Source organism: Ursus americanus, chromosome 14, assembly GCF_024610735.1.
Source record: "Ursus americanus isolate L20-20 chromosome 14, mUrsAme1.1.p, whole genome shotgun sequence".
In the NCBI taxonomy this organism is placed as follows: domain Eukaryota; kingdom Metazoa; phylum Chordata; class Mammalia; order Carnivora; family Ursidae; genus Ursus; species Ursus americanus.
In genome coordinates, this window is record NC_142140.1 from 38,748,464 (window position 1) to 38,774,577 (window position 26,114).

General features: G+C 39.4%; 1 protein-coding gene across 4 annotated transcripts in view; it reads right to left on the bottom strand.

The window, feature by feature from the left end:
• The window catches only part of RBM6 (RNA binding motif protein 6), a 103,428-nt gene that overhangs the window by 74,607 nt on the left and 2,707 nt on the right, over positions 1 to 26,114 (bottom strand). For 3 of the 4 annotated variants that reach the window (XM_045807164.2, XM_087867032.1, XM_045807165.2), the window contains exons 2-3: positions 5,237 to 5,347; positions 218 to 1,496 (exon numbers count right to left, since the gene is read on the bottom strand). In XM_045807164.2, the coding sequence (XP_045663120.1) occupies positions 218 to 1,496; positions 5,237 to 5,280 (1,323 nt within the window). In that variant the 5' untranslated portion in view covers positions 5,281 to 5,347. Of the gene's footprint in view, positions 1 to 217; positions 1,515 to 5,236; positions 5,348 to 26,114 lie in introns of those variants that run through there. The other variant, XM_045807166.2, reaches the window with a different exon arrangement.

Consider the following 26,114-nt stretch of genomic DNA (forward strand, 5'->3'; position numbering starts at 1 on the left):
AGTAATCTCTACACCCAACATGGAGCTCACACTTACATCCCTGAGATCTAGAGTCACATGCTCTACTGACTGAGCCAGCCAGGTACCCCCATTTTGTTTTTTAATGGTTACAGAAGGAGAGACCCAGGACCAAGGATCCTGGACTCTACACTTCATCCTTCAGAAAAGCCTTAAGATACAACAACAAGCAGAAAAGCAATCTACTCCGTTAACATACCTGAAGGTCCCGCTGGGCATCTCGGGAAGTCTTGCCCTCTGGAAAAGACTTGCTCTGGCCATAGCCAAATATCTGGCTTCCCGGCAGCCTGTGATCTACATCACGGTACTCCATGCTTCTGTAATCAGTGTCTTCCCGGCCAAGAAAATCCAGACCACCTTCCTCTTTAAACACACCAGCATCTGAACTCTGTTGTTCACCTCCAGAAAGCTGTGACTTGTCTTGGTCTTGAAGTGGACTTTGGCTGTTTTGAAAGTCCGATGCAGACTCATGTTCAAAGGCTACATCTTGTTTTTCTCCTTCTCTTGTTTCTGAATGTTCAAATTCTCCCTTCTGAATGCCAAAAGCAGGCCTTTCGGTTGTATGGTCATGTGTGGATTCTTCTCTCTTGTTCACATTCACACCAGAATGTTCTCTATCTTGTGTAGCAGGTTGTATGTAATCCAAAATATTTGGATCCACAGAGGGCATCTCCCTATCTTTAAACTCCATACAAGGTCCCACCTCTCTGCTCCTAAAATCCTGATCAGTCCTGGACCGGTGTCTACCTCTGAAATCTGAATGTGGCGTATCCCTGTCCCTAAAGTCTAGATCACTAGTACCTGAACCTCGGCCTCTAAAGTCCACCTGTGTTCCATCTTTGTCCCTGAAGTCCAAATCAGACACATCTCTATTTCTAAAGTCAGAACGGGACTGATCTCTGGCCCTGAAATCCAAATCTGATAAATCTCTTCCCCTAAACTCTGTGTGGGATCCATCCCGGCCTCTAAAATCTAAATCGTAAGTGCCCCGGCCCCTGAAGTCAGATGAAGGAGCATCCCGACCTCTGAAATCAACAGTGTGAGCATCCCTGTCTCTGTAGTTCATGTGAGATGTCTCCCTACCTCTATAATCCAGAGAAGTGCCATCTCCACCCCTATAGTCCATAGGTGGTCCTTCTCTATCCCGAAAATCCCCAGAATGTATGTCCCTACCCCTGAAGTCCAACTGTGATGAATCTCTGCTCTGGAAATCAGAAGATGAAAAATCTCCCCCCCTGAAATCATGTCCAGGTCCCTCCCCTCCTCGATAGTCACCATGAGGTCCGTCTCTAGCTCCATAGCTGAAAGAATGCTCCTCTACATTTGCAAAGGGAGGCCCCGAATGCCCCTGGAAATCAAAGGGAAGTGAATCTCTGCCAGGAAAGTTGCCAGAGTGTCTCTCTTGAGCATGACTCTTAAGGGGAGGAGGAGGATAATCCCTGTTCCACCCGGGAGCAAACCTTTCTTCTTGGCTCCCACTGTAGAAACAAAGACAGTGTTATTCATATTGTCCAGAGAGTTTGAAATCTACACACCAGCATATTCTTCTCTAATCACAGCACATTCTTCTGTAAACATTTTTTTTTTTTTGGCAGAGTTCTGTAACAAGGTCCTAGATCTGCAGAAAACAGCAATGTTTTGCTATTTTAAGACGAAGTGGCGGAGTAAACTTTTATGTTCCCATTTCAGAACACGAGGAAAGTCAACACAAGGTTTTCAACATGACTGCTGCAGAAAAAGCTTTCACCCAGTCCTGCAACAGGGAAAATCCGCAACACCAGATAAGCTAGCAATGGTGACACACTACAAAAATTTCCATTTCCTACAGCCAGGGAACTTAGAATTCCAAGATCAACATGATGATTCCTATACATCAAATAAATCAATGCACCATAAATGTATTACAGTAATTTCAGGAGGTGTCTTTCTCATTTCTGCATACAGCGATAACATTCCAAAATATTTGATTACAGCTACAGCATGGACACCACCCAGATCGGAATGGCTGCATGCCCAAAATGAAGGAACACTGGCTGTAAATCACCAGTAGGAGCACACAAGTGTATACCAGCTGAGCATCAGCCTTGGCTGCATCTAAAATCCAGTTTTACAGTGGCTCCACCTAGAAGCGCTCTCACCTGGGTCCTATTATTTTAACTACCCAAGAGTATCACAAAACGTAGCATGAATCATGCCACAAAGCATATGTACGTCAACCTAGCCAAGCAACAGCATCTAGGAGCTTAATGCTGAAAGGGACTTAGAGAGAGCATTAGGCTTCAAGTATTATCTCCAGGTCCCAAATGAAGAAGCTGGTATTCCAGATTCTAATGCCTCATTTTAGTTTTTCATAGTAATAAAATATATTTTAAAATAAGCAAAGTATTAAATCACATTCTCAGTTTACAAAACTCAAGAGATAAATTAGAACTGGCCTAGTCTTTCATTCTACCCAATTCCTCCCTTTGCCTAGCCTTCAGACCATTTACATGCTTAGGCTTTGGCAAAAGGGAATTTAAGTAGGCATTTAGATACCTAGGATCCTGAGCTTGAGGGTGAGGGGAGGGTACAAAAAAGGAAAACACGAAATGATCTGAAGGGTTATCTGCTATTTAGCAGTAAAGCAAAAGTATTAGGAAATCAAGTCCAACTCCGTTCTCTCCTACCAGAATATACAGGATCCATTATACGACCCTTCCGAGCACAGACTACACCACCAGAGAAAGACTCAAAGGACAACTGATTCTGGGTCACTCAGTTCAGGAGAAAGAGTTACAAGGCCAAACCCTTTCTTAAAGTAATAGGACTTTAACAACAGCAACCTGAACGTTAGAATGATGCATATTTGATGGATTTTCAGAACATGATGACTTCCATTAGCTCCAATTAACATTAGTTATGTCTATGTGGTTCATCATAAGAGGAGCAAGTTTAAATGTTCTTCATAAGTAATACAGTTTTGCACTAAAATTAAGACATTACCACTAACTCTAGTGTCTCCCATATTTAAAATCATCAAATCCCAATAGTTAGCTTACAGGAAGTACTTAAGCCTCAGCAAATACTCATGGGTACTGAAGCACCTCAATCTACATGTTTTCCGACCAGAATGTTTCCAACACTGCCTTTGAATACTGCCCTAAAGATTATCTTATCCTCTTAAGTTGGGAAGATCAAACAGATCTAGAGTAACCTACTGTACTAGGGTTCTTAGAACTGTATTTTATGCAGACTATTCAAGAAACAGTTCTATTAACACAAAATAGCAGGGACGATGAAAATCATTTTCAGTCAAATAAAATAAAATGTAAGAAGCTCATAAAATGAAATACAAAATCATTTTCCTGTAAGATACCTTTTTTAAAATCCAAATTAGTCTTCCAAAAAGTTACGCTATATAAACTACATCTCCCTTCTAGTCAAAGATCTTAAAAATAGCATGTAGTAACTATATTTAAACTAAAATTAAGGTGGGGGAATATAATTTCAAATAATAAATTGGTCAAAGAAAAAATGTTCTGAAAATTTTTTTAAAGTTACAAAATAGAGCTAAGGTTACCCAACATTTCTGAAGGCTTACCTAAATAATCTAAATAGACAAAAAATTTTTAAAAACCTAAATTAGGTTAATTCTATAAGAAACAGCTTTACTTACAAAGTAGTTTTCCATAAATATAAGTAAAAAAGGATAGATTACAGCCTAAATATTTAAAAATGTTGAAGTATAAGCCCATTGATCTAGACTCAGGATCGGTGAACTTTCCACAAAAAGCCAGACAGTATTGATATTAGGCTGTGCAGTCTGTCACAACTATTCAACTCTGCCACTGTGGCATGGAAGCAATCATAGACAATTTGTAAACAAATGATCATGGCTGTGTTACAAATAAAATAAAAGTGAGCTGCAGGCCATAATCTGCTGACCACTGACGCAGATCTTAAATTTTGAAAGGAAAAACATACCCAGCATCATCACCGTTGCTTTAAAGATTGCTGAGCCAAAAGTGAAGACCCCTATTACTTAGTATTTATGAAAACACTAGCTTTACTAAATATCATATGGATTTTAAAAACTCAGTTCTCTACCTAATTTTTCATTGGAACCCCCAGCTTCAGAATAATGAGAACACCTCTTGAATTTGCGTGATAAAATCTTGCAGACTACCAATCCAAAAGAAAATTTACTAGTAACAGAAGTTTCAATTGGAGCATTTAAAAAAAAAATACATATATATATGTGTGTGTGTATATATATATATATTACATATATATATATATATTATATATATAGTTTTTTAATATATAACCTCAAAGCTCAGATTTCTTTGCCATACACCAAGTAAAAACATAAAACCATAAAATAAAAATCACATTCCTCTTGCATTTTATTAATTGTAAGTACAATGTAAAAGCTTTAAAAATACAGTCATCATCATTTATTATATTGGCTATAAAAAAATTAACTCCCTATAAATCTAAAATATAATCTACTAATAAATGAATGGTACTACTTTCTCAACTCATCTTTGTATCCCGTAACCCTTAATATTGAAATGTACTTTAGAAAATTGCATGCAGTAAATTTTTTTTCTCAGAACTATTTTTGGTAACTGAAATACACTGTGCCATGGGCCAAACACAGCTCTAGCTTCTAGACATAAATGAGTGAAAATAACAAAACTTTTATGCACATACATAAATGTTCATGTATGTTTTTGCTAGCTTTCCTTATTTGCCAAGTACATATTACTTTGTTAAAAGAGATTTAAAAAAAACAACTGGGGGATTATTTTTTAATGTTTAAAAAGTGCTGAAACATTGGGACACCTGGGTGCTCAGTCAGTTAAGTGTCTGCCTTCTGCTTAGGTCAAGTTCCCAGGGTCCTGCGATCAAGTCCGGCATTGGGCTCCTTGCTCAGCAGGGAGCCTGCTTCTCCCCCTGCCCACCGATTCCCATTTATGCTCTCTCACTCTCTCTCTGACAAATAAATAAAATCTTTAAAAAAAAAAAAAAAAGTGCTGAAACACAAAACACTTGGCATGCTCAGTATTCAACCTCACGAGCACTTTGGAAATGATGAGAAATTTTTTAAATAGTTTCTATTTTAAAAAACCAGAGCTATTTCTATACAAAGAAAATATCCCTCTTTATGACAGACCAAAAAATATATTTTTATCATTAAAATATTAAATTTCAATATTCAAATTTCAAGACTTACCGAAAAGGTCCTGTTCTGTTAGCAGATCGAGAATCCCCCCACATCTCTTTCTATGTTAAGAGAGCCCAGTAAGTAGATCCTTTTGCTACCAAACTCTGGTTATAGCAGTACCTGTATAAAACAAACCACAAAATATAAACACATTAGAGCACGAAGAAAAGGCTAAACTAATTTCTTCTACCTTGGCTTACCAGGAACATCAGGGATATTTTTGGAAGTCACTTTTTAATTTAATTTTTTTAATTTTAGAGAGAGGGAGGAAGCACACATGCACGAGTGGTGTGAGGGGGGAGGGAGAGAGAGTCTCAAGCGGACTCCACGCTGAGCGCAGAGCCTGTCGCAGGGCTAGATCTCAAGACCCTGAGATCACAACCTTAGCAAAAACCGAGAGTTGGGTCACTTCACTGACTGCCACCCAGGTATCCCTGAAGTCACTTTTAAACATTTACTTATTAATTTTTTTAAAAAGATTTTATTTATTTATTCAACAGAGAGAGATAGCACAAGTAGGGGAAGTGGTGGGCAGAGGAAGAGGGAGAAGCAGGCTCCCTGCTGAGCAAGGAGCCTGATGTGGGGCTTGATCCCAGGACCCTGGGATCATGACCTGAGCCGAAGGCAGACGCTTAATCGACTGAGCCACTCAGGCGCCCCTACTTATTAATTTTTAACACGAGAAATACATTTTTTTGAGAGAGAGAGTGAGCGGGGCAGGGGGGGAAGCAGTGGGAGAGGAGGATAATCCCAAGCAGGCTCCATGCCCAGCAGCAGAGCCCAACATGGGACTTGATCTCATGACCCTGAGCCAAAAGCAAGAGCTGGACACTCAACCAACTGAGTCACCCAGGTGCCCCCCAAGAGAAATACATTTTTAATTAAAAATGTGTACTCGGGGGGGGGGGGGGCGCCTGGGTGGCTCAGTCAGTTAAGCATCTGCCTTCAGGTCATGATCCCAGAATCCTCCTTCTCCCTCTCCTGACCCTCTCTCCTACTCATGATCACTCTCTCTCTCAAATAAATAAATAAAATCTTTAAAAAAAGAAAGTGTACTCTGGAGCATCATAAATTTCTCAATGTACTAAGAAAGCTTTACATTTACTAAATATTTACTAATTTTTCTATCATCCATTCACCTTCCTTTTTGGAAACCACATCTTTAACATTAACACCATTCTCAGTCTATGTCTGATCCTACACAATCCAGCCCTAGTCAATCAGAATAGTCTACCACTCTCATCACAGTAATTGCTCTAAAAATGGGCATGTACCAAGATGTACCACACTATGAGATAAACAGTATTTGGAATTAAAACAAATCAAAACCTAGCAGGAAAAGCTCTTTACCTCCTTAACTGTATGACTGTATCAGGAAGAGAGAACTATTAACAGAGATTCCTCTTTACCAAAAATCTCTTCTCACCTTTCTGCTAAGGGTCTTCCTCTTCTTTGTACCCTCAGGCCCCTAACCCTCTCCTTATTCAGTATGTCATATAAACCTCGTGTTGCCAGACTGCCTAGGGAATTTCATGTCTGCATGGAGTCTTCATATGTATGATACTAAATTTAATTTTCTCCTGCTAAAAAATAAATAAAATTAAAACTAAAAATGGGCATGCAACCCAAGTCAAGCTGAGAAGTCATCTCCAGGACCTTTGCTGCAGCTACTAAAAAAGATGCAAACTTTCTTTACCTTGATTTGGCAATAGTTTCTTAAATGACACCAAAAGCACAAGGAAAAAATTAAGTTGACTTCATCAAAATAAAAAACTTTTGTGCAAAGTACACTTCCAAGAGAGTGAAAAGACAAACCACATTTCAGCAAAATGGCAAATGACGAGGTTCCAAAGTCTCACTCCTCCATAGAAACATCAAAAAACAACAGCAAATGTCTGAGCCAGCTCTGCTGGAGCTTAGAAAACAGCCAAAGGTGTACAACAACCAAGAGAATGCTCAATCAAGAAAAACCTATCTTCGAAATAATTGTAAAGTTGTGTGGTATTTTTACTCATCCCTGTCCCACCCACCCTTGCAAGGACAGAGGTTTTGGTCTTGAAAGAGTGGCAGCCCAGTTCCCAGCTCCCTCCTTCAAATCAGAGGAAAACGTGATTTGCAGATTACTGTGCACATCTCTTCTAATCTGTCTGGGAGATAGCTGAAGGATTGATGTGAGGTGTTGGTGCTTGTCTCTGTTTTACCTAACTCAGAACTTTAGCGGTGGGTGGGGATGGGGCAAGCACTGCTAATAAGAGCTGCAAAGCAGACTCACAGATAATGGGGAAGTTGGGGTAAAAGCACTTTGGGAAATCAGGACATTCCAAAGCAACAAGCACAGGGAAAATTTTAGAAAACTACACACACACCCAGGCCAGACACATGACGACACAAGACCTGAAAAGACCTTAAGCTTTCACCTCAGGTTGATCCCAAGCCCCAGAGCAAGCCTAGCTAAATGCTGAACAGATGCCCCAGCACAGAAACAATATGCAAAAACAGACAGAAGTGGTTATTCATTTTTCTGCTTTTCTCTTTGTTTCTGTTGGTGTTTTTTGTTCGTTTTCATTTGTTTGAGCTTCTGGTATTCACAAAAAACGTGAGATGAACATGACCTAACAGAACAGACATCAGTGATCACACAGTGATGACAAGGAATAGTCTTTGCAAAATAGAAAAAGCCTCAAAACAGACTAATACAGTCTTCAACAATCCTCCCCCCAAAACCGGGAAACTCCAACAAAAGGGGAACATCTGATTTCCAGAGTTACCATATTATGATAGTCAAATGCCTGATTTTTAATAACAAGAAAATCACAAGCCATACAAAGAAACAAGAAAATATGGCCCATTCAAAGAAACAAAATAAATTGACAGAAACTATCTCTAAGAAACCCAGATATCAGATTTACTAGACAAAGACTTTCTAACAACTACCTTAATTATGCTTAAAGAACTAATGGAAAACAATGTAAAAGCAAAATGAGACTACTTACAGAGACAGAAATTTATACAGTGGAATAAAAAACCTGGAACTAAAAAGTACAATAATTGAAATGAAAAGTTCCCTAGAGGGGTTCAACAGATTTGAGCAGGCAGAAGAATCAGCAAACTTGAAGAGAAGAGGGTTAAAATTATGAAGTCTGAAGAGCAGAAAGAAAAATGAATGAACAAAGATGAACAAAACCTATGGGGCCTGGAGATGCTGTCAAAACTGACAATGATTATGTAATAAATGAGAAGGGAGTTCAAGGAGGAGAGGAGAGAAAGGGCCGAAAGATTATTTGAAGAAATAATGGCAAAAAAAAAAAAGAAAAATTCCCCCAATTTTACGAAATATATGAATCCACAAATCTAGGAAGCTAAATGAAATATAGGAGGCCACCTGTTGTTGGACCACTCGACTCCTGGTTTCAGCTCAGGTCATGATCTCATGGGTGGTGGGATGGAGGCCCCCAGCCCAGTCCATGCTCAGTGGGGAGTCTGCTTAAGGATTCTCTCCCTCTGCCCCTCCCCCCACTTGTGTGCAATGCACAAGCTCAAGCTTTCTCTCTCTCTGAAATAAATCTTTTTAAAGAATAAATAAATGAAGTACAAGTGGGATAAACTCACATCCGACACATTATGATCAAAGACAAAGAATTTTCAAAGCAACAAGAGAGAAGTGACAAGAGATCCTCAATAAGATTATCAGCTAATTACTCATTAGAAACCCTGGACACCAGAAGGTAGTGGTCAATTTCTGAAAATACTAAGAGGGGGGAAACCAAACTGCCAATCAAGAATTCTATATCCAACAAAATTGTCCTCCAAAAAATGAGGGAGAAATTAAGACATTTCCAGGTAAACAAAAGCTGAAGGAGTTCGTTACCACTAGATGAACCCTGCAAGAAATGCTAAAAGAGTTCTTCCAGTTGAAATGACAAAGAAGCTAAACAGTAACCAAAGCCATATGAAGAAATAAAGGTCTCTGGTAAAGACAAACACAGGGCCAATTATAAAAGCTAGTATTATTGTAACTTTGGTTTATAACTCCACTTTTTATTTTCCACATGATTTAAAAGACAGATGCACAGGCAGCTCTTTCTGCCCACAGGTCCTGTTACCATGCTTTAATAAAAACACCTTTTTGCACCAAAAATAAATAAATAATAAAAGACAGATGCATAAAAAACAATTATTAATCTACCTTACTGGGGACACAATTTATAAAGATGTTATCTGTGACACTGATAACAGACAGAGAAGAAGCTGTACAGAAGCGGAGTTTTTGTGTGCTACTGAACTTCAGTTGACATACATTCAAATTAAGTTATAACCGTTGGATGTTAAATGTAATTCCCATGGTAACCACAAAGAATACACATGCAAGAAAATGCGAAGGGAATCAAAACATTTTGCTGCAAAACAAACAAACAAACAAACGAACAAACAAAAAAACCCTGAACATAAAGAAAGTAACAACAGAAGAAATGAAGGACAAAAAAAAGCTATAGGGCATATAGAAAACAAAGAGCAAAATGGGCGCCTGGGTGGCACAGCGGTTAAGCGTCTGCCTTCGGCTCAGGGTGTGATCCCGGCGTTATGGGATCGAGCTCCACATCAGGCTCCTCCGCTATGAGCCTGCTTCTTCCTCTCCCACTCCCCCTGCTTGTGTTCCCTCTCTCGCTGGCTGTCTCTATCTCTGTCGAATAAATAAATAAATAAATCTTAAAAAAAAAAAAAAAAAGAAAAGAAAACAAAGAGCAAAATGGCAGAAGTCCCTCCTTATCAATAATTACTTTCAATGTAAAGAGTTTAAACTTTTCCAATCAAAAGAGGAGATGGGCAGAATAAATTAAAAAACATGATCCAACTACAGCTGATCCTTGAACAACACAAGTCTGAACTGCTGTGAGTCTACTTTTCAGATTTTTTTCAATAAAAATAGTGGAAAAATTTTGGGAGATTTATGACTAAGTTGAAAACTTGCAGATGAACCACGTAACCTAAAAATACTGAATAAAACTAAGAAAAAGCTAAGTATATCATGAAGGCATAAAATATATGTAGATATTAGTCTATTTTATCATTTATCATTAGTCTATCATTTACATTTATCATTGTAGTAAATGATAAAACTATTATAAAAAGTTAAATTTGGGGCGCCTGGGTGGCTCAGTTGGTCAAGCATCCGGCTCTTGATTTTGGCTCAGGTCAGGATCTCAGGGTCCTGGGATGGAGCCCTGTGTTGGGCTCCCCACGCAGCAGGGAGTCTGCTTGTCTCCCTCTGCCCCTCCCTCCACTCACATGTGTGCGCTCTCTCTCTCTAAAGTAAATAAATCCTTTTTATTAAAGTTAAAATTTATCAAAACTTACAAACTCACAGACCATAAGTGGTACCATTTGCAGTTGAGAAAAATGTAAACAAATGTAAAGAAACTGTATTAAATCATAATTGCAAAAAATTAACTGTAGCACATACTGTACTACTGTAATAATTTCACAGTCACCTCCTGCTGCTATCACAGTGAGCTCAAGTGTTGCAAGTATCCCCTTAAAAAAAAAAAAAAAAGTGACACTATTCATGCCTGCAGAGGCAGTTAGTCTTTCTGGCAAATTGCATATCACAGTAAAAAGTGATTTCTCCCAGTTCTCCTGCATTTTTCATCATGTTTAACGCAACACCATAAACCTTGAATAACACCATGGGACCCACACGAAGTGTCATTAGTGATGCTGAAAGTCTTCCCAAGAAGCAGAGTAAAGTCATGACATTACAAGAAAAAGTTGAATTGCTTGATATGTACCACAGAGGTTTGCGGTTGCAGTTGCCTGCTGTTTCAAGATAAATGGATCCAGTGTCAGGACCATGATAAAAGAAAATGTACGAAGCCATCACTGCAGCTACACCAGCAGGCATGAAAACCTTGTAATTTTTGCAAAATATCTTTTTTTTTTTTTAAAGATTTTATTTATTTATTCGACAGAGATAGAGACAGCCAGTGAGAGAGGGAACACAAGCAGGGGGAGTGGGAGAGGAAGAAGCAGGCTCATAGCGGGAGAGCCTGACGTGGGGCTCGATCCCAGAACGCCGGGATCACGCCCTGAGCCAAAGGCAGACGCTTAACCGCTGTGCCACCCAGGCGCCCCTGCAAAATATCTTTTTATTTCATATTGAAAATACAGCTTTTATGTGGATGCAGGATTGCTATAAGAAAAGCATACTTACAGACTCTAATATGATTTGAGAAAAAGCAAAGTCATTATATGACAACTTAAAGCAAGAAAGGTGAAGGATCTAAAACTAGAAAATTTAATGCCAGCAAAGGATGGTTTGATAATTTTAGAAAGAGGTTTGGCTTAAAAAAAATGTCAAGATAACAGGAGAGGCAGCTTCTGCCAACCAAGAAGAAGCAGTTGAGTTCTCAGGGCCACTATTAAAATCACTGAGGAGAAAGGCTATCTGGGTTATAATACAGATGAACGTGCCCTACTCTGGGGAGAAAAAATGCCACAAAGAACATCTATTAGTAAAGAAGAGAAGAGAGCACCAAGATATAAAGCAAGAAGATACAGGCTAACTCTACTGTTTTGAGTCTGGTTCATGATTCATAAGCTGCTAACCCCCAAGCCTTGAAGGGAAAAGATAAACAACGCTGCCAGTCTTTTGGTTATAGAAGAAGGCCTGAACAAGAACCTTCTCTGAAGTCAGGAAGTACCTTGATGGTAAGAACTCTCTTTTTAAAGTTCTTTCCATATTAGACAATGCCCCTGACCACCCAGAACCCCAGGAGTTCAACACTGAAGGTGTCAAAGTGGTCTGTACTTGCCCCCAAACACATCTCTAATTCAACTTCTAGATCAGGGGTTCATAAGGACCTTAAAGGTTTATTATACATGGTACTCTATGGAAAGGACTGTCAAGCTATGAAAGAGAACTCTGATAGAACATCATGAAAGTCTGGAAGGATTTTTTTTTTGTTGTTAACATTTTATTATTTACTTTAGAGAAAGAGTGTGTGTGAGCAAGGAGAGCAGAGGGGGAAGGAGAGGGAGAGAGAATCTGAAGCAGACTCTCTGCTGAGTGCAGAGCCCCACATGGGGCTCAATCTCACAACCACAAGATCACGCCCTGAGCTGAAACCAAGAGTCAGACGCTCAATCAACTGAGCCCCCCAGGCACCCCAAAAGTCTGGAAGGATTACACCACTGAAGATGCCATTGTTATAAGAAAAGCCATGAAAGCCATTAAGCCTGAAACAGTAAGTTCCTGTTGGAGAAAACTGTGTCCAGATGTTGTGATGACTTCACAGGATTTACAACACAGCCAATCAAAGAAATCATGGAAGAGTGGATAAAAAAGGTGAAGGGTTTCAAAATATGGATCTTGGAGAAATTCAAGAGCTAACACACACCACGCCTGAGAAATAAGATGACTTGATGGAGATGAGTACTTCCAAAGCATGCCCAACGAAGAGGAAGAAGATGCACAAGAAACACGGGGTGCCTGGGTGGCTGAGTCAGTTAAGAGTCTGGCTTTGGCTCAGGTCATGACCTCAGGGTCCTGGGATGGAGTCCTGCATCGGACTCCCTGCTCACCACGGAGTCTGCTTGTCCCTCTTCCTCTGACCCTCCCCCTGTTCGTACGTGCTCTCTCTCCCTTTCAAATAAATAAATAAAATCTTTAAAAAAAAAAAATGTAGAAGCAGCAGTCCCAGAAAACAAACTGATATCAGACATCTGACAGAAGTATTCTGATTATTCAAGACTCTTTCGACTTCTTTGATGATACAACCCTCCTAAGGTACAAGCACTGAAACTAAAGCAAACAGTGGAAGAAGGACTGTGGTACCGCCATAGAAACAATTTTCGAGAAACTAGAAACCAAAAAAGTCAGAAATTAGGATGTATTTCCATAAAGTTAACAGCGTGCAGGCCTTTCCTGCTTCTACTTCCACCTCCTCCACCTCTTCTACCTCTGCCACTTGAGAGGGCGAGACCAACCCCCATGCTGAACAGTTAATTAACTTACCTGTTGTATATGTCTGTGTCTTTCTGTGAAAATATAATAACTGTATGGCAAGAACCATGTGAGATGTTTTGTGTCATCATCACCCAAATATTCATTATGCAGAACATCATGTACAAGACTTGAATGGAAGCGGACAGATGAGTGATATTTAACAGAAAATTAATATTGTGTTAGTTTTCTTATCGTTTTACAACACTGCTTTCAAAGAACTACATTACCATACAGTATGCCTCTTTCTCCCATAATTGGAGAAACTGCACGTCAGCCTATCATCACAGGTAAGTGTTTTTAAAATCGAACAGTGTTTCCAATACTGTATTATGAATATGACTGTAATATTACATACCATAAAAATTTTACAATGATTCATTCATTAATGCATAGGCTAGGCTACCATGAAGCAATTATACTGCTGCTTCTTTGGTATCAATGCATGAATCATACCTGTAAATAAATACGAATTTCTTTTTCACAGAATCTTCTCATTTTTTAAAGGATTTATTTATGTATTTTAGAGAGAGAGTGCACACGTGTGCAGCATGAGCAAGGGGAGGGGCAGGGGGAGAGAAAGGAGAGAAGTAGACTCCCTGCTGAGCGCAGGGAGTGGGGCGCTCGATCTCACGACCCTAAGATCAGAACCTGAGCTGAAATCAAGTCAGACACCCAACCGAATGCGCCACCCAGGTGCTCCAATCTTTTCATTTTTGATGTCTAATTTCAGTAATATGTATAAACATCTATAGTGTTTTTATCATATAAGACAATATCGAGGGGCCTGGGTGGCTCAGTCAGTTAAGTGTCTGCCTTCAGCTCAGGTCATGATCCCAGGTCCTGGGATCAAGCCCCATGTCGGGCTCTCTGCTCCATGGGGAGCCTGCTTCTCCCTCTCCCTCTGCTGCTCCCCCTGCTTGTGTTCTCTCTCTCTCTCTGATAAATAAAATCTTAAAAAAAAAAAAAAAGACAATATCTATATTGGTACTAACAATTCATTTTGTAAACTGACAATGTAAATGTATGGTATTAAGAAAAACATTACAATACTTTAAATGTATTTTCTCTTCCTTATGATTTTAATAACATTTTCTTTTCTCTAGCTTACTTTATTGTAAGAATACAGCTATGTACTACACATAACATACAAAATACGTGTTGACTATCTTACCTGTAAGGCTTCTGGTCAACAGTAACTATTAGTAGTTAAGTTTGGGGGAGTCAAAAGTTATACAAAGATTTTCGACAGTACATGCAGTCAGCACCCCAACCCACCATGTTGTTCAAGGATCAACTGCATATGCTATATATGTATAACTGTATAAGCTGTATATGCTTCAAGAGACTCACTTTAGATCCAAAGACACAAATAGGTGGAAAGTGAAAAGATGGAAAACATATTCCATGCAAATAGTAACCAAATGAAAGCTGAGGAGCTAGATTAATATCAGACAAATCAGACTCTGAATCCAAAGTTTATGAAAGACAAAGGAAGACATTATATATTAATTAAAAGTTTCAAAAAATACAGCAAGAAGGTAAAACGATCACAAATATTAAGCGTATTAACACTTTCAAAATACATGAAGCAAAAACTGAAGACATGTGAAGAGAAAAATAAACAGTTCTCTAATAGCTGGAGACCTAAAATCCCACTTTCAATAACAGATAGGTCAACCAAACAGAATAAATGGAAATAGAGAACACAATAAACCAATTAGACCTAACAGAAACATACAAACATTCTACAAAACAGTAGCAGAATCACATCTTCTCGAGTATACCTGGGATAGTCTCCAGAATGGACAATTTGTTAAACCACAAACAGGTCTCAATGAATATAAAAAGACGGATGCCACAAAAGTATCTTTTCCAACCAATGAGGATGAAGTTAAAAGTCAGTTACAAGGAAAACTAAATTTCACAAAATTTTAAATGCATATTACCCAAACTTTCCAGTTCCTCTCCAAGAATTCATTCTCTAGAAACTTACAGTGTGAGGTGACATGTTTACAAACACAGTGCAGCACTGTTTGTATATAGCAAAAGATGATAAAATCTAAATGTACATCAAAACAGTATACTGCACTATTGAAATGCCATGCGATTCTCAAAAAAAAAAAATGAGGTAGCTATGTTAACTGGTCTAGGATAAGGTATTAGTGCAAAATACTATTTGTAATATGCATACCATCTGTGCAAAACAGAAAAGAATACAGGCATACCTTGGAGATACTGCAGGTTTGGTTCCAGACTACTGCAATAAAGTGAATACTGCAATAAAGCAAGTGAAATGAACTTCCCAGTGCATATAAATGTTTACACTGTATGGTAGTCTATTAAGTGTGCAATAGCATTCTGTCTAAAAATACAATGTACATACATTAATTACAAAATTCTAACCATCATCTGAGCTTTTAGCAAATTGTAATCACTGATCACAGATCACCATAACAAATACAATAACAATGAAAAGTTTGAAATATCCTGAGAATGTGATACAGAGATACAAAGTAAGCAAACGCTGGTGGAAAATGGCACTGATAGACTTGCCCAACTCAGGGTAGCCACAAACCTTCCTCAATCTGTAAAAAATGCAGTATTTGCAAAATGTAACAGAACAAGGTATGCCTATATATATAACAAAGTTAGAGGACTCACACTTCCTGATTTTAAGACTTAATACAAAGTTACAGTAATCAAGACAGTGTGGCACTGGCGTAAGGATGAACATAACAGATCAATGGAACAGAAGGGCCTGCACCTAAACTGCCCAGATCCCACCCCCAACACATGCTACCCACCAATCAGTAAAAGGACCCCTTGGTGAGTTCTTAAGACTAGCATATGAGGGGCGCCTGGGTGGCACAGCGGTTAAGCGTCTGCCTTCGGCTCAGGGCGTGATCCTGGTGTTCTGGGATCGAGCCCCACATCAGGCTCCTCTGCTATGAGCCTGCTTCTTCCTCTCCCACTCCCCCTGTTTGTGTTCCCTCTCTCGCTGGTTGTCTCTCACTGTCAAATAAATAAATAAAATCTTTAAAAAAAAAAAAAAAGACTAGCATATGAAACTACTGCAGGTACAGATGTGGATGAGTAGTAAAAAGTCAAATGAGAATTTTGAAGATTGAAGTGAACAATGGTTCCATATGAATAGTAGTTGAACAGGCATCGGCTGCTTCTGGAGATGGTAAGCATTATACTAAGCTATAGGCTACACTCCTAGTGATGCCCTTCCATTGAACTTTGCAACCACACTCCCCCAGAACCTAGACTGGTTTCCTGGAAGCCGACCAATGTGTTTGGCAAGAAAGACCCCCACTGCAGGTCACCACTCTTTATGGTTGGAACAATGATGGCAGCTGATTGTTTTGGAGCCTCCTCCACCTTTCATTCTTCATGAATAAAAGCATTCCCAGGAGGCGCCTGGGTGGCTCAGCTGGTTGAGCATACAACTCTTGATTTCGGCTCAGGTCATAATCTCAGGGCCTTGAGATCCACACTCAGCAGAGAGACTGCTTGAGATTCTCTCTCTCCCTCTCCTCCCGCTCACATGTGTGCTCGCTCTCAAATAAATAATCTTTTTTTTTTTTTAAAGAATAATAAACAAATAAATGAAAACATTCTTGGCAAACCCTTCCACTCTGGTCCACCTTGCAAAGGTCCAATAATTTTACCTCTAACGGCATAATTATAATACCCAGGGCCATCCTTTTTAATCATGATTTCAGTTCCAAAAGCCAACAAAGCAAAACCAGGGGTCCTATTCTATCTGCAGTATGCAGTGGCTTGATCCTGCACCAAACACTCTAATTTTTTCCAAAGTAAATGCTTTGGGCCCTATAATAGGACACTCGGCGAAGAACATCAAGGGAGCATCAACAGGCAAAGGTTGATTTGAGCACCTACCAAATAATATCTACCTCTGAGTTTTTAAACAGTAGCAACTTTAATATGCACTGTGGGAATCAGTGGCTGCTTGAATCAGTGGCTGTTGGTAGCACCCCTGTTCCTTGAAAATTTTCCGTTAAAAGATTTTTAAGTGTATTGATTGCAATTACAGGGCCTCTAAAGAGTCCTCAGATTTGGAATGGGGAATTTACATGCCTGCTGCCATCCCTAGATGTGGCATCTGCTTCTCAGGCTCCCTCTCCAGAACCCTATCCTGATTCCCCTTTGATGGCACTTGCTTGCCTACCATCATACCACACTTAAAAGCTGATTAAAAATGGATCAGAGATAAATGTAGAAGCTAAAACTATAAAGCTTCTAAAAGAAAACACAGGAGAAAATCTTTTTGTGCTCTGTGTCAGCAAAGACTTCTATAAAAGATCCAAAAGCATTCACTATAAAGAAAAAGATTAAAATTAAAACCTGTTCTTCAAAAGACCCTGTTTAAAAAATGAAGAGGCAAACTATGGAACAGGAGTAAATATTTGTAACACACATCTGACAAATGCTTACTATTATTAGTCATAAGGAAAACAGATTAAAACCACAATGAGATACTAATACCCACCCACTAGAACTGCTAAAATTAAAAAGACTTACAAAAGCAAATACACAAGGATTTTCAGCAATCAGAACTCATACACTGCTGGAAAGAATACAAGATGGTACAACCACCTTAGAAACTGGTCTGACAACACTACACTACGACTCAGCAATTTCACTTCTAAGTATTTACCTAAGATAAATGAAAACTTATACAAAAATGTTCACAACAGCTTTATTCAAAATAGCTTTTAAAAAATGGGACAGGGACGCCTGGGTGGCACAGCGGTTGAGCGTCTGCCTTCGGCTCAGGGCGTGATCCCGGCGTTATGGGATCAAGCCCCACATCGGGCTCCTCCGCTATGAGCCTGCTTCTTCCTCTCCCACTCCCCCTGCTTGTGTTCCCTCTCTCGCTGGCTGTCTCTATCTCTGTCGAATAAATAAATAAAATCTTTAAAAAAAGAAAAAAAAAAAGAAAAAATGGGACAAACCCAAAGGGGCACCTGGGTAAGCTCAGTCAACTGAGCATCCAACTCGATTTCGGCTCAGGTCATGATCTCAGGGTCCTGGGATCAAGCCCCACGCTGTGCTCTGTGCTCGGCGTGGAGTCTGCTTGTCCCTCTCCCTCTCCTTCTCCCATCGCTTTCTCTCCCTCAGATAAACAAATAAAATCTTTAAAAATTTTTTTATATATTAAATTTACCATTTTAACCATATGTGAGTGTATAGTTCAGTGGCATTAAATACATTCATGTTACATAACCATCATCCCCATCCATCCACAGAACTTTTTTCATCTTGCAAAACTTAAAATTTGTATTCATTAAACAGTAATTCCTCATTCCCCTCTCAACCCAGTCCTTGGCAATCACCATTCTATTTTTTGTCACTATGATTTTGACTACTCTATGTAGTAGTACTCATAATACTAGTGGAACCATAGGATATTTGTCCTTTTATGATTGGCTCATTTCACTTAGCATAATATCTTCAAGGTTCAGCCACATTGCAGCATCTATTAGAATTTAATTACTACACACACACACACACACACACACACACATATATATATATATTTCTTTTTCCCCTAAAGAGGGAGAGAGGGAGAGAATCTCAAGCAGGCTCCACCCCCAGCATGGAACCCAATGCAGGGCTCAACCTCACAACCCCGAGATCATGACCTGAACTGAAATCAAGATCCTGCACCAACGATGCTTAACTGACTGAGCCACCTAGGAGCCCCAGAATCTCATTACTTTTTAAGGCTGAGTAATACTGCATTGCATGTATACACCAAAGTTTGTTTATCCATTCATCCCCTGATGGACACCTGGGTTACTTCCAACTTTTGGCTACTGTGAATAACCAATCTGGGTGTACAAATATCTCTTTGAGGCTCTGCTTTCAATTATTTTGGACATATATCCGAATGTGGAATTGCTGCTTTAGGGGCACCTGAGTGGCTCAGTCAGTTAAGCGTCTGCCTTCGGCTCAGGTCACAATCCCAGTGTCCTGGAATCAAGCCCCACATTGGGCTCCCTGCTCAGCAGGCAGCCTGCCTCTCCTCTCCCTGCCACACCCCTTGCCTGTGTTCTAGCAGATGAATAAATGAAATCTTTTTTAAAAAAGTGGAATGGCTGGATCACATGGTAATTCTATTTTTAATTTATGAGGAATCACCATACTGTTTTCCACACCAGTTTCTCCATTCTACATTCCCAGCAACAGAGCACAAGGGTTCTGTCACGGAACTGAATTGTGCCCCTCCCTACCCCATTCATATGCTGAACTCCTAGCCCCGCAATGGGCTTGTATTTGAAGAGAGGGTCTTTAAGAACGTAAGGTTAAAAGAGGTCTTAAGAGTGGGACCCTCATCCAATAGGTCTGGTGTCAAAGGAAGAGACACTAGAAATGCATGCACAAAAGAAAGTTTGTGTGAGGACACAGCAAGAAGGCAGCCTTCTGCAAGCCAAGGAGAAAGACCTCACCAAAACCCAACCCTGATGACACCTTGATCTTGGACTTAAGCCTCCAGAGTGAGAGAAAATAAATGTTACTTAAGTCACCCCATCTGTGGTATCATGTTATAGCAGTCCTAGGAAAATAATACAAGTTCCAAGTTCTCCACACCATCACCAACACTTGCTATTTTCTGTTTTGGAGGTGTTTGCTGTTGTTGCTGTTGTTCTGATAATCGTCATCCTGATGGGTGTGAAACGGCATCTCACTGTCACTTTGATTTGCATTTCCCTAATCATTCAGGATGTTGATCATCTTTCCATGGACTTATCGGCCATCTGTATAACCTTTTTTAGAGAAATGTCTATTGAAGTCCTTTGCCCATTTTTGAATCAGGTTGTACTTTTGTTGTTGAATTTAGAAGCTTTCTATATATTCTGGATATTAATCCCTTATCAGATGTGATTTACAAATATTCTCTCCCATTCTGTGGAGTGACTTTTTACTCTGTTGACAGTGTTCTTCAGTGAAGAAAAGTTTCTCATTTTGATAAAGTCCAATTTGTCTATTTTTTCTTTCGTTGACTATGCCTTTGGTGACCTACCCAGGAGATCATTTCAAATCCAATGCATGATGCTTTCCCCGTTTTCTTGTAAGTTTTATGGTTTTAGTTTTTTTTTTTTTAAGATTTTATTTATTCACTTGACAGAGAGAGAGAGCACAAGCAGGGGGGGAGAGGGGGAGGGAGAAGCAGACACCCCACAGAGCCAGGAGCCTGACATGGGGCTTGATCCCAGGATGGGAAGATCACAACCTGAGCCAAAGGCAGACACTTACAATGTGCACCCCTAGTTCTTACATTTAGAAGCAAAATTCATTCTTAGAAGAATATGTATGGAAGGTGAAGTTTTGTACACTGATTCCTTTAAATCTATACATATGCAAGGGCGCCTGTGTGGCTCAGTGGGTTGAGCATCCAACTCTTGATTTTGGCTCAGGTCATAATCTTGTGAGATTGAGCCCCACGTCAGGCTCCACACTTAGTGCAGACTCTGCCTCTCTCCCTCCAGCTCCCTCTGCCTCTCCCCCCTGCTCACATGTTCTCTTTCTCTATAAAATAAATAAATAAATCTTTAAAAATATACATATACATATGTTCATATTCTCCCTAGAATGTTTTTGTGTACCTCTAGGTTGAAGATTATAGTTTAAAGAATCTACCCTTATAGTGCTCTATCACTCAACTTCTTTTTTTGCCCATATTACCAGTCTGCTGACTGTTGCTTTTTTGCTTATAAACACTCAAGTCTTTCTCGTGCAAAAAGACATACACACGCAAATACAAAACCTTCAAATATTATTTAAATAAATGTCCACCAAATATTGCTAATCTCCCAAGGCTCCACACTGTTTCTTAGCACTATTCTTGATCCACATGCCATCCCTAGGTACTATGGAATGAATGTTTGTACCCACCCCCCAAATTTTTATGTTGAAGCCCTAATCCCCAATGTTATGGTATCTGGAGGAAGAGGCTTTGAGAGGTAATTGGGTCATGAGAGTGGAGCCCTCATGAATGGGATTAGTGCCCTTATAAGAAAAGACAAAAGAAATTATTTCTCTCTCAGCCATATAAAGATACAGCAAGAAGGCAGCTGTCTGCAAACAAAAAGGATCTTCACCAGGAACCAAATCAGAAGGTACTTTGACCTTGAACTTCCCTGCCTCCAGAACTGTGAGAAATAAATTTTTACTGTTCCAGTCACCCAGTCCACATTACTTTGTTATAGCAGCCAAAGCTGACTAGACATGGGCAAATGCATCTATTCCCAATTTAATCACAATAACTACCATCTCTACAATGATAATTTCCACATCTCTATCTTCTGCCTAGACTTCGCCTGTAAAGTCCAAATTGCCTGCCAGAAATCACCACTTGGCTATCTCATAGGAATCTCAAAGTCATGTACAAATTAGACTTTATTACTGCAGGCAGACATTTAAATACTTCATTAGAAATGCTTTTTCTTATAAATAGTAATTTCCAGGGGCGCCAGAGTGGCTCAGTCGGTTAAGTGTCTGCCTTCAGCTTCGGTCATGATCTCAGGATCCTGGGATCAAGTCCCAAGTCGGGCTCCCTGCTCAACAGAGAAGCTGCTTCTCCCGCTCCTGCTCCCCCTGCTTGTGTGCACACATCCTCTCTAATAAATAAATAAATCGGGGTGCCTGGGTGGCTCAGTCGTTGGGCGTCTGCCTTCAGCTTGGGGCGTGATCCCAGAGTCCTAGGATCAAGCCCCGTGTTGGGCTCCCTGCTCTGCTGGGAGCCTGCTTCCTCCTCTCCTACTCCCCCTGCTTGTGTTCCCTCTCTTGCTGGCCGTCTTTCACTCTGTCAGATGTATAAATAAAATCTTTAAAAATAAATAAATAAATAATCTTTTTAATAAATAAATAAACAGAAATTCCCCAGCGTTTAAATATTCTTATACCTGGTTCCTTATACCAGCAAATTACAGCCAGGCTCCTAGTTCAAGAGTGAGTTTTGTAAGGCAGTACAGTGTAGTGGAAAACGGCTAAAAGTGCCACCTCTGGACATACTCTGCTTAGGTTCAGAGATAGACTGCCTGAAGGTAAATCTTGTCTCTGCCACACCACGGGACCTTAATCAGTTTACTTATATGTAAAGTCAGTATAAAGCTAATGTCTACTTCATATAGTTATCCGAATAAAATGACAATGCAAATCCATTAGAACAGTGGCCAATAAGTAAGATGCTTGGTAAATGTTAGCTATTATTACTTTAAAAGTTTATTTCAAAAATCATTGAGATTTGGAATGCATCTCAAATCAGATTTGGCTAAATGATTGACATTAAAAAATCTAATTTGCCTATTAGATTATATGGCATTTCGATAAATTAAGTCTGCAGCTCCAAGGTCTATATCTATAAAGCATGCACACAGTATATATTATGCCAGAAAATACATCCTTTGCAGCCATTTATGATAGAAATGTTAAGGCACTAATGCTGACTTAAAAATGTGCAAGGTGGTATTAAGTTTTTCAAAAATTTTAGGAGGAAAAATTTTTTTTTTTAATTTTAGGCGGTCCAAGAATAAAATGATTTCAAGACCACTGGCCTAGTGCATGTGTTTTATTTTTATTTTTTTAAAGATTTTATTTATTTGACAGAGAGAGAGCACAAGCAGGGGGAGTGGCAGGATGAGGAAGAAGCAGACTCCCCGCTGAGCAAGAAGCCCTATGCAGGGCTTGATCCCAGGACCCCAGGATCATGACCTGAGCCAAAAGCAGACACTTAAACCAACTGAGCCACCCAGGCGCCCCACAGCGCATATGTTTTAGAGTCAGAAGGCCTGGGTTTGACCTTACGCCAGTTAGAATGGCAAAAATAGACAAGGCAAGAAACAACAATTGTTGGAGAAGATGTGGAGAAAGGGGATCCCTCCTACATTGTTGGTGGGAATGCAAGTTGGTACAGCCACTCTGGAAAACAGTGTGGAGGTCCCTTAAAAAGTTAAAAATTGAGCTACCCTATGACCCAGCCATTGCACTACCGGATATTTACCCCAAAGATACAGACGTAGTGAAGAGAAGGGCCATATGTTTTTTAATAAGAAAAAGCATTTCTATGAACACCCCAATGTTCATAGCAGCATTGTCCACAATAGCCAAAGCATGGAAGGAACCGAGATGCCCTTCAACAGATGACTGGATTAAGAAGTTGTGGTCCATATATACAATGGAATGTTACTCAGCTATCAGAAAGAACGAATTCTCAACATTTGCTGCAACATGGATGGCACTGGAGGAGATAATGCTAAGTGAAATAAGTCAAGCAGAGAAAGACAATTATCATATGATTTCTCTCATCTATGGAACATAAGAACTAGGAAGATCGGTAGGGGAAGAAAGAGATAAAGAAAGGGGGGGTAATCAGAAGGGGGAATGAAGCATGAGAGACTATGAGAAACAAACTGAAGGCCTCAGAGGGGGGTGGGGGAATGGGATAGACTGGTGATGGGTAGTAAGGAGGGCACGTATTGCATGGTGCACTGGGTGTTATACGCAACTAATGAATCACCGAACTTTACATCGGAAACCAGGGATGTACTGTATGGTGACTAACATAATTAAAAAAATATTAAAAAAAAAAAAAAAAAAAAAGAAGGCCTGGGTTTGAATCAAAACTCCAGTTTTCTAACTACTGCACCTTCGATGAGTTATTGAACTTCTGTATGTCTCAAAGCTCTCCTATACGATAGGAATAATGGCACCTACCTCATATGATTACTATCAGGAGTAAATAAGATCATGCGTAAGAAGCAATCATATTCATAGCCCCATTGTTCATAACAGCCCCAAACTGGAAATAAGTTCAAATGTCCATCGATAAGTGAATGGCTGAACCAACGGAAATATACCATAAAAAAGAATGCAACAACATGGATGAACCTCAAAAAACATCACAAGTGAAAGAAGCCAGACACAGAAGACTGAGAATTGTATAATTCCAATTATATGAAATTTCTAGAAAACATAAGACTACAGAGACAGAAAGCAAATCAGTAGATACTAGGACTTGCAGTTGGAGAAGTGGGGATAAACAACGAACAGAAATAAGGAATGTTTTGAGGTGCTGGAAACAGTGGTGATGATTACATCAAACTGAACACTTACAATGAAGGAATTTTATGATATGTAAACTATGTCTCCAAAAAAAAGTTTTGAAGAATTTTAAAACAATGTAATAAATATTATTACTACTGCTACTATGCTCAGGTTTTTAAAATCATAGTAACATTAAGCTGGAAAGGACCTGAGTATGTCTAATCTTACTCTCCAAAATGAGAATGATAAAGACAAGCATAGCTGAGTGCTGACTCTACCAGTTAAGCACTTTACACGGGTTCTCTCATTTAATCATCGCAAGTCCTCTGTAAGATAAACTCAGTTACTATTCCCACTTTACAGACCATGCAACTGAGGCTCAAATAGGTTGAGACTCGACCCAAAACAATATAACTAATATGAGAAAAAAACCAGTATGCAAACTCAAGACCATGTGACTCTAAAGCCAATGCTTAGAAAAAATCCATCCTGAAATTCATACGGAATTTCAAAAGACTCGGAATAGCCAAAACAATCTTGAAAAAGAACATAGTTGGAGGAGACACACTTCCCGATTTCAAAACTTACTACAAAACTACAGTTATCAAAACAGTGTGGTATTGGTATAAGGACAAACATACAAATCAGTGGAATAGAGAAACCAGAAATAAATTCTTACACATATGGTCAGGATATTTTCAACAGGGGTGCCAACACTATCAAGGGGAAAAGACAGCCTTTTCAACAAATACTCATAGGAAAACTGGATATCCAAGTGCAAAAAAATGAAGTGCAACCTTTACCTTACACCACATAACAAAATTATCTCAAAATGGATCAAAGACCTAAATGTAAGTGCTAAAACTATAAAAGTCTTACAATAATAGGGGAAAAGCTTCATGCATTGGATTTGGAATGATCTCTTGGCTCTGACACCAAAGGCACAGTCAACAAAAGAAAAACAGGCAAACTGGACTTCATCAAAATGAAAAACTTCTGCAACACTATCAATAGAGTAAAAAGCCACCCCACAGATTGGGAGAAAATATGTACAAGTCACGCATCTGATAAAAGATTAATATCCAAATATGCACATGCCCATGTTCATAGCAGCATGATTCACAATAGCCAAAAGGTGGAAACATAGTTGTCTACCAAAAATGAAGAGATAAACAAAACGTGGTGTATTCACACCAATGGAATATTTATTCAGCCATAAAAGAGAATGAATATGTCAATTATATCTCAATTTTTAAAATATATTTTTTGTAATTTTTTTAAAGATTTTTTATTTACTTATTTGACAGAGATAGAGACAGCCAGCGAGAGAGGGAACACAAGCAGGGGGAGTGGGAGAGGAAGAAGCAGGCTCATAGCGGAGGAGCCTGACGTGGGGCTCGACCCCATAACGCTGGGATCACGCCCTGAGCCGAAGGCAGACGCTTAACGACTGCGCCACTCAGGTGCCCCTATTTTTTGTAATTTTTTAAAAAAGGGATGGAGTTTGGGGTACCTGACTGGCTCAGTAGAAGACTGATCAACTCTTAATCTCGGGGTTGTAAGTTTGAGCCCCATGTTGGGTGTAGAGATAAATAAATAAACTAAAAAAAAAGAATGAAGTTTAGATACATGCTATGACATGAATGGACCATGAAAACGTTATGGTAAGTGAAATAGGTCAAACATGAAGGGACATACTGTAGGACTTCACTTATATGGGATATCTAGAACAGGCAAATTCACAGTGATTTCATACTATAAATTAGAGGTCACTAGGGGCTGAAGGGAAGAAACAATGAGGGTTACTTG